At 39.0% G+C, this 16,197-nt stretch overlaps 1 protein-coding gene across 1 annotated transcript in view; it reads right to left on the bottom strand.

The window, feature by feature from the left end:
• Positions 1-16,197, bottom strand: part of WDR49 (WD repeat domain 49) — a 139,729-nt gene that overhangs the window by 28,553 nt on the left and 94,979 nt on the right. Inside the window, exons 11-15 of the mRNA XM_053903659.1 lie at positions 13,776-13,874; positions 11,992-12,156; positions 9,797-9,984; positions 8,800-8,997; positions 4,009-4,190 (exon numbers count right to left, since the gene is read on the bottom strand). Of these exons, the coding sequence (XP_053759634.1) occupies positions 4,009-4,190; positions 8,800-8,997; positions 9,797-9,984; positions 11,992-12,156; positions 13,776-13,874 (832 nt within the window). The remainder of the gene's footprint in view (positions 1-4,008; positions 4,191-8,799; positions 8,998-9,796; positions 9,985-11,991; positions 12,157-13,775; positions 13,875-16,197) is intronic.

Raw genomic sequence — 16,197 nt, 5'->3', positions numbered from 1 at the left:
CACCGTCTACACTGCTCCTGGAGGAACCCACATGGCTCAGAACAGCCATTTAGCAAGAGGACCCAAAGCCCTTTGCAACTTTGGTCTCAGCAACTTCACTTCAAAGAATTTATTCTAATGATGAATTCAGTTGGGTATTCTAACACGTATGCATCAAAGCGTTTGAAGAAATGTTTCCCTGGTTAAAGTTTGTTAACAATCTAAGTGTTCGGGGGGGGGAAAAAAAAAAAAAGAAAATGGTTACAAAACTAGATAATAAGTTCCTAGGGAGTCATTGCAAATGTTGATGTCTGTGGACGCTCCTATTAATTCATACAGAAATGTAATCACTGTGGATTTTTTTTTTATTATTTAAAACAACTTTTTTAAAATGTTTATTCCTATTTGAGAGAGAGCATGAGCAGGGGAGGGGCAGAGACAGCAGAGAGACAGAATCCGAAGCAGGCTCCAGGCTCCACACTGTCAGCACAGAGCCTGATGTGGGGCTCGAACTCATGAGCCATGAGCTCATGTCCTGAGCCAAAGTTCGATGCTCAACCAACTGACCCACCCCAGCGCCCCTTCACTGTGGATTTTTTGAATGATAAAGCAGGTTATAAGCTAGGTATGCTAGTCTCCAGTTTCATAAAATGTGCCTTTATTTATTTGTTTACATGCCTGGAGCTAGAAATGCCTAAGTGCCAGCAACAGTTTTGTTACAGGTAATTTTTTATCTTTTTCCTTGGTGCTTATTTGTACATCCAAAATTTCTCCTAAAGGACATGCATTATTTTTGTAATAAAGAAATATTCTAAAGTCATATTGTCTGAATTCTTCATTTTGTCTATAACTTTTCTAGGTAAGAATATTCTGTGTGGGTACAGAAACCAAACATGCGTTAATTAAGAAAAAATGCATGTCTGCTGTGGTTTTTGTTCCCTATTTTATCCTTTCATTTCTTTCTTTCTTTCTTTCTTTCTTTCTTTCTTTCTTTCTTTCTTTCTTTCTTTCTTTCCTTCCTTCCTTCCTGAATCTAAGGAAAGAAAAATTCCATTTCTCTGCATTAACTGTTAACATTAGGAATTTCTATTAGTCTCTTAAATTCTATATTCATCTTTATCTCCCCAGGACTTAAATTGAAAATGACATTTTACCACCTACCTACTTCTCACACATAATATTATACAATACCTTAAGTGTTATGGAAATCTGTTATTTATGCATAAACCAGAAGATAATATATGCTAAGATTTTTCTCCTGGAGACAGGATCTTAAGAGTTAAGCTGAGAATGTAGCTTTAAAGCATCTGATGTTTCCCTTTATTCTTCCTGCTTCTCCCATTTTCTATTGGCTTTTCCTTTTCGCATCTCCATTTTTCTTACCGTTTCCCCTCCATCTGAACATACCCCCACCTGCCTACGGACTCACTGGATGTGCTCTTTCTCTCCTTAGTTCTCGTAAATTCTCTCACATATTTAAAAAAAAATAGTTTTGCATATGGATAAAAACTGGCATGATTCCCTCCTTGCATTTACTAATCTTTTGAGGAATGAAGACATTTTCCAGTTGCCAATTACATTGCACTTGTATGTTTTCCATGGAGGATCCCTGGTTGTGCTCTTGGGAGAAGTGAAGGACACCTGCCAATTCTGAGGATATGTTTTTAGCCCTTTTCTTTCAATTAGTTCAAGAGCTCCAAAATGACTTTATTCTGTACTATCTCCTTACAATAAAGTCTTAAACTTGTTTGAATCAAGTCATCTGACTTAGAGCAGAAATTTTAAAAATCACGGGTATTTTTTACATACTGTCATTTGAAAAGATGAAGTAGAATAGAGGTAGCTCTGCTTTTTACTGCTGACAACTTCTTTTTTTTTTTTTTTTTTTTTAATTTTTTTCTCAACATTTATTTATTTTTGGGACAGAGAGAGACAGAGCATGAACGGGGGAGGGGCAGAGAGAGAGGGAGACACAGAATCAGAAACAGGCTCCAGGCTCTGAGCCATCAGCCCAGAGCCTGACGCGGGGCTCGAACTCACGGACTGCGAGATCGTGACCTGGCTGAAGTCGGACGCCCAACCGACTGCGCCACCCAGGCGCCCCTACTGCTGACAACTTCTAAGGAAAACTTGAATTAAGGAAAAAAGAAGAATTGAGTGTGTCAATAGGAATGGAAAATCCGAATATTAGCTGAAATACTCTTAAAAAAGAATGTGTTCTAACAGTTGCCTTCACTCTGCTAGGAGTGTGACAGGAAGAGAAACAATGATCTATCTGTGTTACCCTGGGGTAACTTTATTTCCTTATCTGTAAAATTGTGTTGGGTGGCTGGGTGAGGGCATTTTTATCGTGTCTAAAATCTTTCTATTTCCAGCATTCTATTATTGTACAGGATTGGTCATGCTATATTTCTAAATTGAAAAGATCCTTCTGCCTGAAAGTAAAATGCCACTTGACATTTCAGCAAACCATAATTCAAGGAAATGGAAGAACAAATACCAAAGTGTAATTTAGTGTAACAGGATGTTTAAGGGGATTTTTTCCCCCTTCTCTCTCCCTGTCCACCGCGGTCCAAAAAGTCTGAAAGCAAAATAATTAATTAGTTAAGAGGCAAAAAGTATTCTCATCTTCCAGAGTGAGGTGATAGATTCCTGGGGCAGAACCAGGAGATAGCTCTGAAACCAACCTGCTGATACCCAGGCCAGCCACCACTCTAGGATATAAATAGACCAAAGATGCCGTAAAGAGAGGAGCTGCACTGAGTCCAGCTCCCCTGGGGCAGGAGGGAAGCTTCCCCTTCAGTTCCAATTTCGCCTCCCAGGGACCAGTCAAAAAGTCTAGTGTATGCCCTCTGGGGTAACCATTAGAGAGACGGAATGGATCAGTGGCTCATTAATACCTGCAAAGTCTACAGGCAAAAAGCTGCGGCTGAAGCAACCCATGTGAACAAGGAAAGAAGGGGCAGCCGGGGAGCCGTGGGTGTGGCAACAAGGTGTGAGCTTCCTATGGGCCAAGCTCAAGTTGACTCGGGAGAAGTGGGGCAAGTGGGGAGGCCTGCCATTGTGAGAGACTGTAACAGAAAAACACTGGATATGTATTACCGAAAGTAACCCCAGTTAGTGGGGCTAGGCCATAAGAGATTGGCCAGAGAACGCGCTGATTTGGAAATAGGCAATGCAGAGGTACCTGAGAATAGTCGTTAAAGAGCCTCCCACCCAAACTCTTTAATGCAAACTATGTACTTTACTAATCATAAAGTATCAATATTGGTGCCTAAGTTGTAACAGATAAACCACACTAATGTGGGATGGGAGTAGAGAATGTACTCTCTATACTTTCTGTGCAGTTTTTTTATAAACCCCCCAAAGGTAATATGCACATGGTAAAAATTTTGCTTTCATCTGTATCAAAGAAAATACAATGAATAAAATCAGCCTTTCGAAAACAATAGTTTTTGAGTCTGAAAGATGGAATTATGAGGGCATGGGTTAGCAACAGTGTAGGAGACAAAAGAAATCAGTAAAACTCCCTGGCATTAGAGAGTAAGAGGAATGTGTAAGAATGGGATCTAGCAGAGCGGGGTGAAGAGAAGAAAAGGCTGAACAAATGAAGAAAAGGCAAGAGTTAAAAGGAGAGTCATATCTAAGACTCAAAGGTAAGCTCTTCGAACCTCTGTCATATAAACCCCTGTACATGTTACCAAAACCAGAAGCAAATCTGACATACATTTTGAGATAGATACGTACATACATACACACATACAGTGTATCATTTTTGGGGAAAAGGGCTAATTTCCACAATTAGATTGATGATGGAGCAGAAACAGAAGACTAGAAGATCCTGAATAGAAATGGAGACAAGAAATCAAACCAGCTATAATCCTGAAAATATAAATTCTCCCCCCACCACACACATCCTTGAAGCAGTCATTGGATATTCCATGTAGAACAGAAGGAAGTTTGGGTCACTCTTACTTAGGTCTTATCTAGACTCCAGTTGGCATCCAGGTGACACTTAAAATTACTTACTTGTATGTGGAGCCATCTTTGTTTTTCTTGTCAAGTAGAGAACGTTCTGGTAGGTCTAAACATGATTCCTCCTTAGAAAGTAAAGGAATTTCTCTTATGCTTTCTTCTTGACTCTCACTTTTCATTACATTAGTATCCCTTTTAGGAAGGGAAAAACTGTTTTCAATTTGCCAGTGCTTTTCCTGAAAAAACAGACCATTATTTTATTTTTATGACATTTATTTTTCTTGAACATTTATGTGCTACACTTATTAACTGAAGTCCTGGGTACACACAAAAAAAATTAATGAAGCGTGGTTTTTCAAAGTCATTACAGTTTTATAAGGGAGATGAGGCATATATATGTAACTTTATTTTTTAAATTTATTTATTTAAATTCAAGCTAGTTAACATACAATGTAGTATTGGTTTCAGGAGTAGAACCCAGTGATTCATCTCCTGCATATAATACCCAGTGCTCATCCCAACAAGTGCCCTCCTTAATGCCCGTCACCCAGTTAGCCCATCCCCCAACCCAATACCTCTCCAACAACCCTCAGTTTGTTCTCTGTTTTAAGTCTCTTATGGTTTGCCTTCCTCTCTGTTTTTATCTTATTTTTCCTTCCCTTCTCCTATGTTCATGTTTTATTTCTTAAATTCCACATATGAGTGAAATCATATGATATTTGTTACACGTAACCTTAATAAATGTACACAGGACTAAGTTGTAAGAAACATTCTCTGAAAAGATAATGAACTACAAAAAAACTGAAATTCCCACTTTACATTCTTGAATAGCAAGATGTATGCTTACCAAAAAAAAAAAACAAAACTTTTACCAAAAAATTACCAGTTAATTTTTCATACAACTGCTTTCTTTGCATCTTCCTAAAAATATCTCAAAAACCAATCAAATTATTGAGCATTTCCTTCCAGAAAATATGTTACATGCTAGTTTTCACGAAATTTGGCTATAAGTCTTAATACGTTTCCACCTAGCAGAAGCTCTCATTGACATTCTATTTTATATTTGAAAAACAGAATCAATTTCCTTGTCTTGTGTCAATTCCTATTATATACACGGGAATGCATGATATGTGTGATATGAGGGAATTAGGCATCCCCAGGATATCTGTGTGGCCTATAAACTGATAACTTGTCAGCAGATATTGCATAGTAAAATGGCTACAGGGGCCGGGAAGATAATGCCAATGAATGAATCAAACCTCATATAAGGTGATAAGTAGCAAATGAAGTTCAGCCCCAGTGCTCATCATCAATGGGAAAAGTGGGACGACAGTGAATTAGAGAGAACCCATTTTAGAGTTACTCTCAGGGACTGACATGTTCTTTTTCAAGAGAAGCAAGAAATCTGGATCTGGTATGAAATTTTTAATTGTTTAAATACGAGCAACCAAGTTGGGCATCTGGGGGCCTCAGTTGGTTAAGCATCCGACTCTTAATTGCAGCTCAGGTCATGATCTCACAAGTTTATGAAATCGAGCCCCATGCTTGGGATTCTGTCCTTCACTCTCTCTCTCTGCCCCTCCCCCATTCATGTACATTCCCTCTCTCTCTCAAAATAAATAAACTTAAAAAAATGAGCAATGGGGCGCCTGGGTGGCTCAGTCGGTTGAGCGTCCGACTTTAGCTCAGGTCACGATCTCGCGCGGTCCGTGGGTTCGAGCCCCACGTCGGGCTCTGGGCTGATGGCTCGGAGCCTGGAGCCTGCTTCCGATTCTGTGTCTCCCTCTCTCTCTGCCCCTCCCCTGTTCATGCTCTGTCTCTCTCTGTCTCAAAAATAAATAAACATTAAAAAAAAAAATGAGCAACGAAGTCAAATTTTAAACACTGGGTGAATAGGCACAACCGAAATCACTGGCCCCCACAGGACCAGGAGGAGAGGTGCCAATGAGCACATTCTGCCCAATACCACGGTTGTTAGTGTGCAAAGAGGGGCACCAAAGGCATGCATGTGATACCTAATTTCTTTCGATAATACAATCATCTGACAGTCACCTGGGACGAGTGTATCTCCACAAAAATGTCATCCCCACCCCGTTTTCCAGTGCTAGAAATAGACATACCACACCTTTACTTTCCAAAATCGAACTTGAAAACCAACCACGGATCCATAGGTACGTTATAAAAGTTATTTACACTTCTGAAAATAATAACTTCATCCATGATATATATTCAATCACCCAGCACTAAATTTTAAATATTTTAATCAGACTGCATGTGACTGGAAAATTAAGTCTTAATGCGGGAAATTAAAGTACATTGTTGTTTTTGTTCCTATTTTTAGAACTGCTGGGCCAGAATTAATTAAACTGAAACACGAATGTAACATTCAAATGTAAGGCAAAAGTCATGACACTGTACACATCAAGTTTGTTTAGCAAAAACTGTTCTAATCATAGTATGTTGACTAATTGGGTCTCTTCTCCTTCTTATCTATGCATTACCATCTGCCTTCCATATCCTTCTGTTCTTTCTCCAAAAGAGTGCCTCTTCTTACACACCATGAGAAAGACATTCAAAACTGCTATTTTCCAGTGTCAACTAATTTATTGTCTTCCCTCCCCCACTCCTCTCTTTTCTTCTCACCCTACCCTTTCCCCTTGGGACTAGCGGCACCTATATTCAAGACAGCTTGATCAAAGTGAGCTCTCAAGGGAAAACAAAACAAAATAAAACACAAAAACAACAATGACAAAAAAAAAAAAAAAACCCTCAAGCAGAAGAGACCAAGAAATCCAGCTGTCCCCAAGTCTGCCAGCCTTTACTTTCTAGGACTATCCCAGCACTGGTGGCTCTTTTTCCTGTCTTGAACATAAGGAAAACACCGAACTATTTTTACACGGGCTTTTTGAGGCTAAAATCCTTCAAAATACAAAGACTTTATAAAACAGCTAAGGACAAAAATCAAAGGCATAAAAGTGAACAATTTTACTAGCACATGCTTCTTCACCAAAATAAAATTTAGCCACAGATTCTGTTTGGTGGGCACAATATGGCCCCCACACCTAGAATGGGGCTATTTCTTGCTTCAGCCCCATCTAAAGAAATCACACTCCAGGTACCAGCCACTTGATGAGGCTTTGTTTCTTTACCTGTTGTTCTAACCTCTACCTCATCTCTCCGGAGCCCATGAGGCATGGCATACAGCAATTCAGCACTGCATTAACTTCCTCACTTACAGAAGCATCTTTCCAACTCATTTTGTGCTCAGAATGCCAGCTGTGCTCCTCTGTCTCACTTACCACACACCTACACACATACCCATTTGAGTTCCCACTCAGATGCTCTTTTTCCTGACTGGGGAAAGTCTAGCACTTGCCTTGGGTACAGGGCAGAAGACACTATACAGCTCTTGAGTGTTACCTTGGGGCTCCCATATTACCCAGCCAAATATGGGCCCACCATCCCAGATTATTTTCTGACTTACCATCACCCTTTGTGTCCCATAGAGTTGGATAAAATTCTTTTGGGACAGGTTGACATCATCAAACTGATTCAAAAACAGAGCAACAACATATTTTGTCTTCCAGCATGAAGATAGTTGCTGTGTTCTCATGGCATGAGTGGCAATGGGGGCTGCAGGATAGAACCCAGCCAGTGAGCCAGACAGAAATAAAGGTTTCAGCCTGACCTCACATCACCATGCTTCAATAGTACTGGTTGAACAGGTCTGGGGCGCCTGGGCAGCTCAGTTGGTTGAGCGTCTGACTTCAGCTCAGGTCATGATCTCACGGTCTGTGAGTTTGAGCCCTGCGTTGGGCTCTGTGCTGACAGCTCAGAGCCTGGAGCCTGCTTTGGAGTCTGTGTGTGTGTGTCTCTCTCTCTCTGCCCCTCCCCCACTCATGCTCTGTCTCTCTCTGTCTCTCTCTCTCTCTGTCAAAAATAAATAAACATTTAAAAAAATTAAAAAAAAAAACAGGTCTGTAATTTTGTACCCCAAATCACAAAGAAAACAGGAACAGAGTTCCCATGAAAATAAATGGAAAAGATAAAAGAAATGTGAGACAATTAATATTTCCTTTCTACCATCCCCCCAACTTCCATTTCTCTTAATAGGCAGGTATACATGAGAACTTAGTTTCATAGGAGGAAGAGGTTAAAACCATGAGCTCTGAAATGAGCCAGCTTGAGTTAAAAGCCAAACTCTACTACTTATTAGCCTCTGTGAGCTCAGGAGATTTATTGAAACTCTGTACCTGTTTTCCCATTTGTAAAATGGGAATCATGAGAGCTCCTCCCTCACTGGATGAGCAATTATAATTACATGAGATAATTCATGGGAGACCTAGAACAAGACCTCACTCACATAGGAAAAACTCAGCAAATGTTAGCTATTGTTATTTTGACAGGAGTAAATCAGACATAGAATAGGAAGGTTTGTTTTTTTCTAAAATTTTCCATTTCATTATTACCTTGATTATTAATTGACATTGTCTTCTATCTGTTTAAGAACAACATGGTAATTTTTTTCTACATTGTATTTTTACTAAGCATTGAAATGGAAGAACTTCATTTATTTTAGAGGAGAAACTTCGCAGCAATCCTGGAACATTTTGAGCTGTATACAGCCACCATCTTTCCATGTCTCCAGAGTCTTCCACTTGATGGAACTGTCATGGTTACTGGTAAACAGGACAAGAGACGCCTGGAGCTACAGCTCTAGAAATGGAAGTCAGTTCTTTCATGGCTAATGAATATTAACAGCCGATGAGATTCAAATAGAAATCAGCCCAACTTCATACTACATGTCACGTAAATACTAGAATAACAAAGAAGCAATATTTCTACCTGACCAAAGATCCAGACAGGAGCACCGAAGACGTCAGTCACACAAATGCTGCAGTCTGCAGAGGAGGAGATAATCAGTAGGCGGCCGCCCGGCTTACACATCTCTAAGGAACTTATCCGGGCTTCATGAGGTCGGAATGATCTTATCAGAGTTGGGGCCTGTGTGACTTTGCTCTTACTGGAATTAAGACAGTACTCCTGAATAAAAAGAAATGCCAGCATTCTAAAAAGTCCAAATACTAAATTCTTCCAGTGACATAACACTTTTTTTCTTAAAACATCTGATACGGAAATGAAAAAAAAGGACACTTGAGAATAATAATCTATTCTCCAAATGCAAAAGAATAGTTCATGATAACAGAGTTCAGAAAAATGGTATTAAGCTTCAAAAAAAAAGTTTCTAACCGATTTGCGTAACTCGAGACGTTGAAAGAAAGGAAGAGGGGGAGGGGAAGAATGACAAGAAGAAAAAGTGAACAGGGAAGTCAGTTATTTGATAGAGATGAACTTCATCATGTGTATATAGATGTGTATTGTACAATTGTACAATTTTATGCGATTGTACGATTTTATAATGTTATTAGAAAATTGAGCAGTTTATCAGTGACAGAAAACTCCCAAACCAATTCAAGAGGACAATAATGTTGGATGAAGGGCCAGTACTCTTTCTAAATGAGGTTTACAATCTCATTTCAAATAAGGTACATCCTAATTATTTATGCTCAAACAATGCTGCAGTACCTGACAATGCCGCGTTTCTGAATTCGGTGACTGACTTGACTGCATATTAGCAGAAGATTTTCAATATTGAGAAAAACCTAGTTTTCTCCAAACATCATGGAAGAAACTTCTCTGCTTAAAGCATGTAAATGTTTCCATTAAAATACTCAGGCTGATCATGTCTTCCCTTACCCAGGACACAGACAAAACCGAACTCATAGTTGTCTGCTGTCAAAGGCAATCGAAAATAATAAGCATGAGAATTCTTTCAATTTACTTCTATATTCCAGATTTTCAACTGTCCATCCAGATCTCCTGTGGCAAGGTATTGGTTTAACTTATCAGTAGACATTATAATGGATCCAACTCCACCATGAGCCAAAAATTCAGCCAGAAGTTGCTTCTTAAATGTGTCCCAGAACCTGACATAGCCAGAACCTCCACATGAGACCAGGTTAGCTCCTCCTAACATATAAGAGAACACCTAATTAGGAAAATGTGACAACAAACACCAGAGAAAAAATATCTTCAGTGGCTCACCCTGTGGGAAGCATAAGGATGTTGGAGAGGTAGGCAGTCCTGATACCAATTTCCAGCACTTTCACTCTCTCAAATATAAAATGGACATAATCCTATGGTACCCTTACTGGTTTGGGTGGAGTATTAAATGAGATAGGAAAGGCAAGATGATCCATTACCTTTAGTTCCTTTTCCTCCATTCATTATTTCGATAAAACTGGGTTTTTAAAGCTAGATAGACTTAATTTGTTACTCCAAATAAATTTACAAAGACGTTATAATACTCCAGTTACATAAACTTATCTTTCTTAATAACCCAGTGGACACACACACCAAACAAGGAAAATTCCTCCTGCACAGAGCTGGATGCATATATTTAGTTAGAGCAGCATAGTTATTAATTACTCTATGTGGCATCATGCTTAGGATTCTATTTATGAGCTTGTTTTTAATTTTTCATCAAGAATTCATTGGAACCCCTTATGGAATACTCTTTTGGTTCATAGGCCTAGAACTAACCTTTTCATTTTCTATTTTCATATGCCTTGTAGAAGCACTCTACCTAAATTATTCTTCTGTGGCAAAGTTCCTATTATTATTTGATAAATCTGTAGATGACTTTCAATTTACTTCACAAATGTACTGCCGATTAACAATCATATCTGTTTAAGGTAGAAATAATGGCATGTAGCCGCTTCAGTGGAAACAATTTGGGAATACTGATAACATTAAGAAGAATTAGTGTTGAGGAAATGAGAGCAATTTCAGGATAATAGTTCATTTTGTGACTATAAGTGAGTTCTAGAAAATAGAGAGTGTTAGAATCTAACCATTTCAAAGTCTATCCTGAATACTCCGCTAGGTTTCTAAAATTCTATAAGGATATACCTTTATTGATTTTTTTAATGGTGCAAATTTTTATATGAAAATCGTGCAGATTTTCTAGTTGCAAACTGAATATGGGAAAATAAATATGGAAAACACAGCTCAGATATGTTCAGTTTTTCAAACATATAATATCTATATGTCTAGATACCTAACATTATTAAATATATTTGCCTAATATTAAGAAAAAAGATAAATTTTAGATAAAAGGTAAAAAGGATGCATTATTCTCAAAAGCAGTTTTTTATTTGGGGAAGATGTAGGCTGTGTCAACACTATGCTAACATAGCCACTGAAAACAAGGTGGAAATTAAGCAAATGGTTATTTCATTTACATAATATCAAACAATTACAGTAAGTGATATGATGGCAACCGTCTTAGCATACAGCTCAGCAACAGCTCTATCCTAAGCACTCCTGGAATCTATCCTAAAAATCAGGACTCTGACTTATTCTGGAAAGTAGGCCTAACTGGTAATGATACCCAAAGCATTACCAAAAAAACAAACAAACAAACAAACAAAATTAAGAAAAAAGCAAGCAGCTCTCTTGACCTAGGATCAGCAGTTATTTCAAATTCTGCTATCGCCCTAATCTCCAAGATTCCTACTATTTTCTCCTAGCCCATTTTGATACTAGGTGCCAGCAAAGTCTCAGACTCTATCCTTCTGGCACATGTAGACCTGAGCCTTGGCTCATATATTTGAAGCATATTTCTTGCTGTACCCTCTACCCTACCAGACTTCTTTAAGCCATGGCTAGAACAGTGATTCTGATTGTCACCCGTATCTAATTGTTTGCCAGAGTTTTCCCACTCTGCTCCTGACCTATATAGCACTGTATAAATCACACGTCAGGTGTAGTCTGGTTCCTGCCCCTGGATCCTTCCTCCTGAACCCTGACCTTGTTTGCTGTGGCCTGTGACCTCCCATGACCCAGCACTGATTCTTAGCTACCCAAAGTCAAGCTCTATGGGACCTAGATAGGAATAAACTGTCTTCATTGCTCCCTTTTCCAATGGTTTACAAATATATCCATGTACGATCAAACTCGAAATATATATTTTACCTGTCTCTGCAGTGTTTTTTCTTGCTTCAAGGATGCAAAGCCTCACAACAGCATTATTGTATTTGGTGTTTGTCTCAAAGGAGCAGGGTCCCAGGGTAGCCTGGTTTGCACTGGGGCAGGCAGAGTGGCTCCTCCCAGCACTGAGAAGCTTCTGAGGCTCTGTATCTGTGATGGATACAAAGCTAGGTGTCTTCATGAGGAGAATCTGCTCTTCAAACAGATGCTTATGCAAAACAAGAGGCCCGCCTCCCTCACGGTCTCTGGTGAGTCTATCAAGTCTCACAAAAGGCTTCCAGTCAACATCCATTGAACCTTCTGCTATTCACTTCTTCAACACCAACTTGAAAGGCTCATTTGATTCCATTCTGTTTTGCATATTACATACACACTTAATGTGTTTTCCCTTGATATGAATTAATAGGGACTTCATTTCGTTGTCACTGTTAACATCTTAGAAATCCTGATGGGTTCCAGACAAATGTGATTCTAATATGGTAGCATTTTCAGCTTATCAATCATTAATATTAATCTTGCGAATAATGTAATGAACATGAGCTATAATGACTATTTAAATATATTTAAATGATCATTCTTAGCAGTATTGTTTGCTAGGGAATTAACCTGGAGAGGGCATTCCCAGTGGTCCTTTAATTATCACGTGACATCATCTCCAGGCCACATTAAGAACTGGGAATATTCAGAATCTATGAACAGTGTGTGCATAGTTATGAAAAATCTATACAGGAATATCTTCAAAATTTCAAAGCAAGACATCTATCGCAATGCCTCTTCTGTCTTTTAGAAGTCTGATATTACCCATTTTTCTTATCTATCTCTCTGTGGTTTTCATTGTAGCCACAATTAGGTTTGCCGTAACAGCAAGACGTCATTCTCCTGCAGGCAGAGGAAAAAGCAGAACTGCACCCTCTCCATGGAGGATTCAAATGAACCCTAGTGCTTAGGTCTTGGCACATAAAACAGGCCAGAGCCTTGTGGCTGCAGGTAAGTAAGCCCTAAATCTCCTAAGGGCTTATTCTTAACAAATTACTCCCTCAGTTTTCACACACAGCTTTATCTGATGACCTGTCCTTTCCTACGGTCCAATTCAGCTCTGTGAGTTTATCCAATTGAGACAATAGAACCTCACTGGGCTGTGAGGAATGACATATTCATTACCTAAATAAATAAGTCTAAGGAAAAATCTTCAGTATCTAAGGAAACTGAAATAAAATGTGAAAGGCAATTGTCAAGACATTTTGCTTAAGTATAAAATATTCATGTGCTCTGCTAAACTCCCATAAAATACAATATACTTCCGTCTCATGCTCCTCACAGGTTTCTAAAGCAAGAAATAATTTAAGATTTCCAGGTGGCATAATATTTAATACAAGCTCTAGACTGAGCCTGAGCAGCCTATCAAGTGAACACGAGTTCCTATTTTCCTACTGAGGGGTACCAAGTTTCACTCAAAGGCAATTTGGTGAGGTTTATTGGCAAAAACTAAACTAGATGGAAATGAGAGGCCTGCTCCCTGCTGTCAGTAATTCAGAAAAGCTGATGTGGCATAAAGGCAAGAAACAGCACGCCATGGAGAATTTGCTAAGCCAAGGAAATCTCAAGGTTCTTTTTAGTCACTTTGACAAGACAACGGTATCACTAATCCCTTGTGCTTATAGCCAATCATCTATAATTTAGGAGCAAGCTGTATCAGGTACATGCATAAACAGCTAAGCCTACTGTGGTTTGATTCAGCCACCTTATTTTAGTTTCAAACTTGCACTCACCCCATTTTGATTTTAGCAGCCTCTGGTAATCAGGGTGAAGGACGTAGTGAGCGTTTTCTGTGTTGTTGTTCCACAGAATAATTTCTCCATCATAGCTTCCTGTATGAGCCAGGATGGCGAATGTAAATTGTCAGAAAGTTGGAAAATATGAGCAACCGCAATGAGAAGTCATTATCATACTACCTTATGCAAAGTCTGGCACATAGTAGGTACTCTGTATTTTTGGAAACACGAGTGAATAACTAGTACTTTGATTAAACTTTAGAACTTACCATCCTCATAGCACACCTGTGTATTCACTGTGATAGAAATTACCGTCATATCTTTTTATTTTATAGTAATCAGTCATTCAGAATAAGGGCTTTGTAATTAAACAACTTGAGTTTGACTCCCCATTCTACCACCTACTGGCTGTGCACATGTGGGCAAGTTATTTAACTCTACCTAATGCCACAATTTCTTCACCTATAAAACTAGATTAAAAATTATATTTATTTCGGGGCGCCTGGGTGGCTCAGTCGGTTAAGCATCCGACTTCGGCTCAGGTCATGATCTCACGGTCTGTGAGTTCGAGCCCCGCGTCGGACTCTGTGCTGACTGCTAGGAGCCTGGAGCCTGTTTCGGATTCTGTGTCTCCCTCTCTCTGCCCCTCCCCTGTTCATGCTCCGTCTCTCTCTGTCTCAAAAATAAATAAACGTTAAAATTAAAAAAAAAATTATGTTTATTTCATAGGGTTGTTGTGAAAAACAGAAAGTACTTAGAATAGTGCCTAGCATATTATAAGTACAATTCCTAATAATCATTATGCTTTTTTTATTGAGTGAAGGAAGCAAATCAAATCATTCTAAGTTTCTGTTTCCTGCATCTATTCACCTTTTCTTGTGTGTGTGTGTGTGTGTGTGTGTGTGTGTGTGTGTACACGCTCACATGTTTTCTTTTCCTTCCCTCCCTCCTATATTCTTTACTTAATAATGCTTTCTCCAATTCTAAAATTTTCCCTATAGAAAATCCTTCCCTACTGCTCATCGCAGACAATATAGAAAAGCCCAAATAGTGAGACTCAGTCTGACCAAACTTGTCCTGGGGAGAAGCAATACATGACCAGACTGCTGCTCTTAGTGGCTCAGTGAGGAGCACTCCCTACTGAGCAGAGAGTCAATGTCAAGTGAAGAGGAGAACAGAAGAGCCAAGTTTGAGTGCAATGTACAAATGGTGTCTTTCTTGGGATTTGGAGAAAGAGAGTGATACATACTAAACTCTGTATTGTTCTGGAAGGAGTAACCTGTGTAACTCAAATATTGGCCAAGGATGATGGATTTGCATGGATTAGCTGTATGGGGGAATATCCATCTTCTCCTATGATTTTGAAAGGCTTATGTTGTAAGGTGCTTGACCAAACATTTTCACATAGGACTGAAGGGATGATAACGAATGGAGAAATCATCTACCCACCAATTACAAGGGCCTCTTATGACACTTTTGCAATACAAAGACGCAGCCTTATAGCTTATTTGTCTCCATCACATTTCAGTATGTCATTCTCCCTGCAGAGATGGACTTTCAGCAGCTATCAAGCAAATTCAACTGCAGAGTTGGCCCTACTGGAAAGTAATCAGGTAAGTCCTGAAGACAGTGGAAATTTAAGTGTACACAGAGCTGTAAGCCTCACATTGTAACACGTCATAGACATCCTGGCTTTTTTATTATAAGTTTTCATTCCTCTTAATTGATGACTTTTTGGGTTCTATTAAAAAAAATTAGGTTGTCAAAATATGGACTCTATAATTTCATGGTGCAATCTATTTTTATAACTTGTTTTCTTTGGCCAGAAATGATACAATGATTTCTGATCCTCTTTCATTTGTCACATCAAAGCATGCCCATGGAACCTTTTAAGGGCTTGCTTGGATTTGTAGACATTTTGTGAGGTCGGTATTTAACCAACATTACTTAGGCTAAATTGTGTCAAAGGGTTAGTATGTTCCCATTATGAAATATCTGAGTGCCAGAGAAGTGTGATTCGTTCCCATCATCCCTAATGCTGTTTCTGGGAAAAGGATAATAAAAATAAAAGCTAACCATTTACTGATAAGCTTACTGTGTGTCACGCACTGTATTAAGCCCTTACCCAGATTATCTTACTCAGTCTTCACTTTAAACCAAGATATTGATAGATTATTGTTAGCCAGAGAAGGCTATGATTACAGTTTAAATAACGTGTTCGACAGGATGCATTGGTAAGTGGTAGCACCAGGATCGAAAGCCAGGTAGCGATGTTCAAGAGCTGACAGGCGTAGCCACTAATATATTGCCCTAGAGATAAGGACCAAGGGTAGCTGTAAGGGCAAAGGCCAATTCTTCAAGAAATTTGTCCATTTTGGAGTTCTGAAAAGACTTTTTTAAAAGTGACTGAGCCAAAAGA

This window comes from Panthera pardus, unplaced genomic scaffold, assembly GCF_024362965.1.
Source record: "Panthera pardus isolate Hobbes unplaced genomic scaffold, ASM2436296v1 HiC_scaffold_16, whole genome shotgun sequence".
Lineage (NCBI taxonomy): Eukaryota > Metazoa > Chordata > Mammalia > Carnivora > Felidae > Panthera > Panthera pardus.
This window is presented reverse-complemented; position numbering and strand designations above follow the sequence as displayed.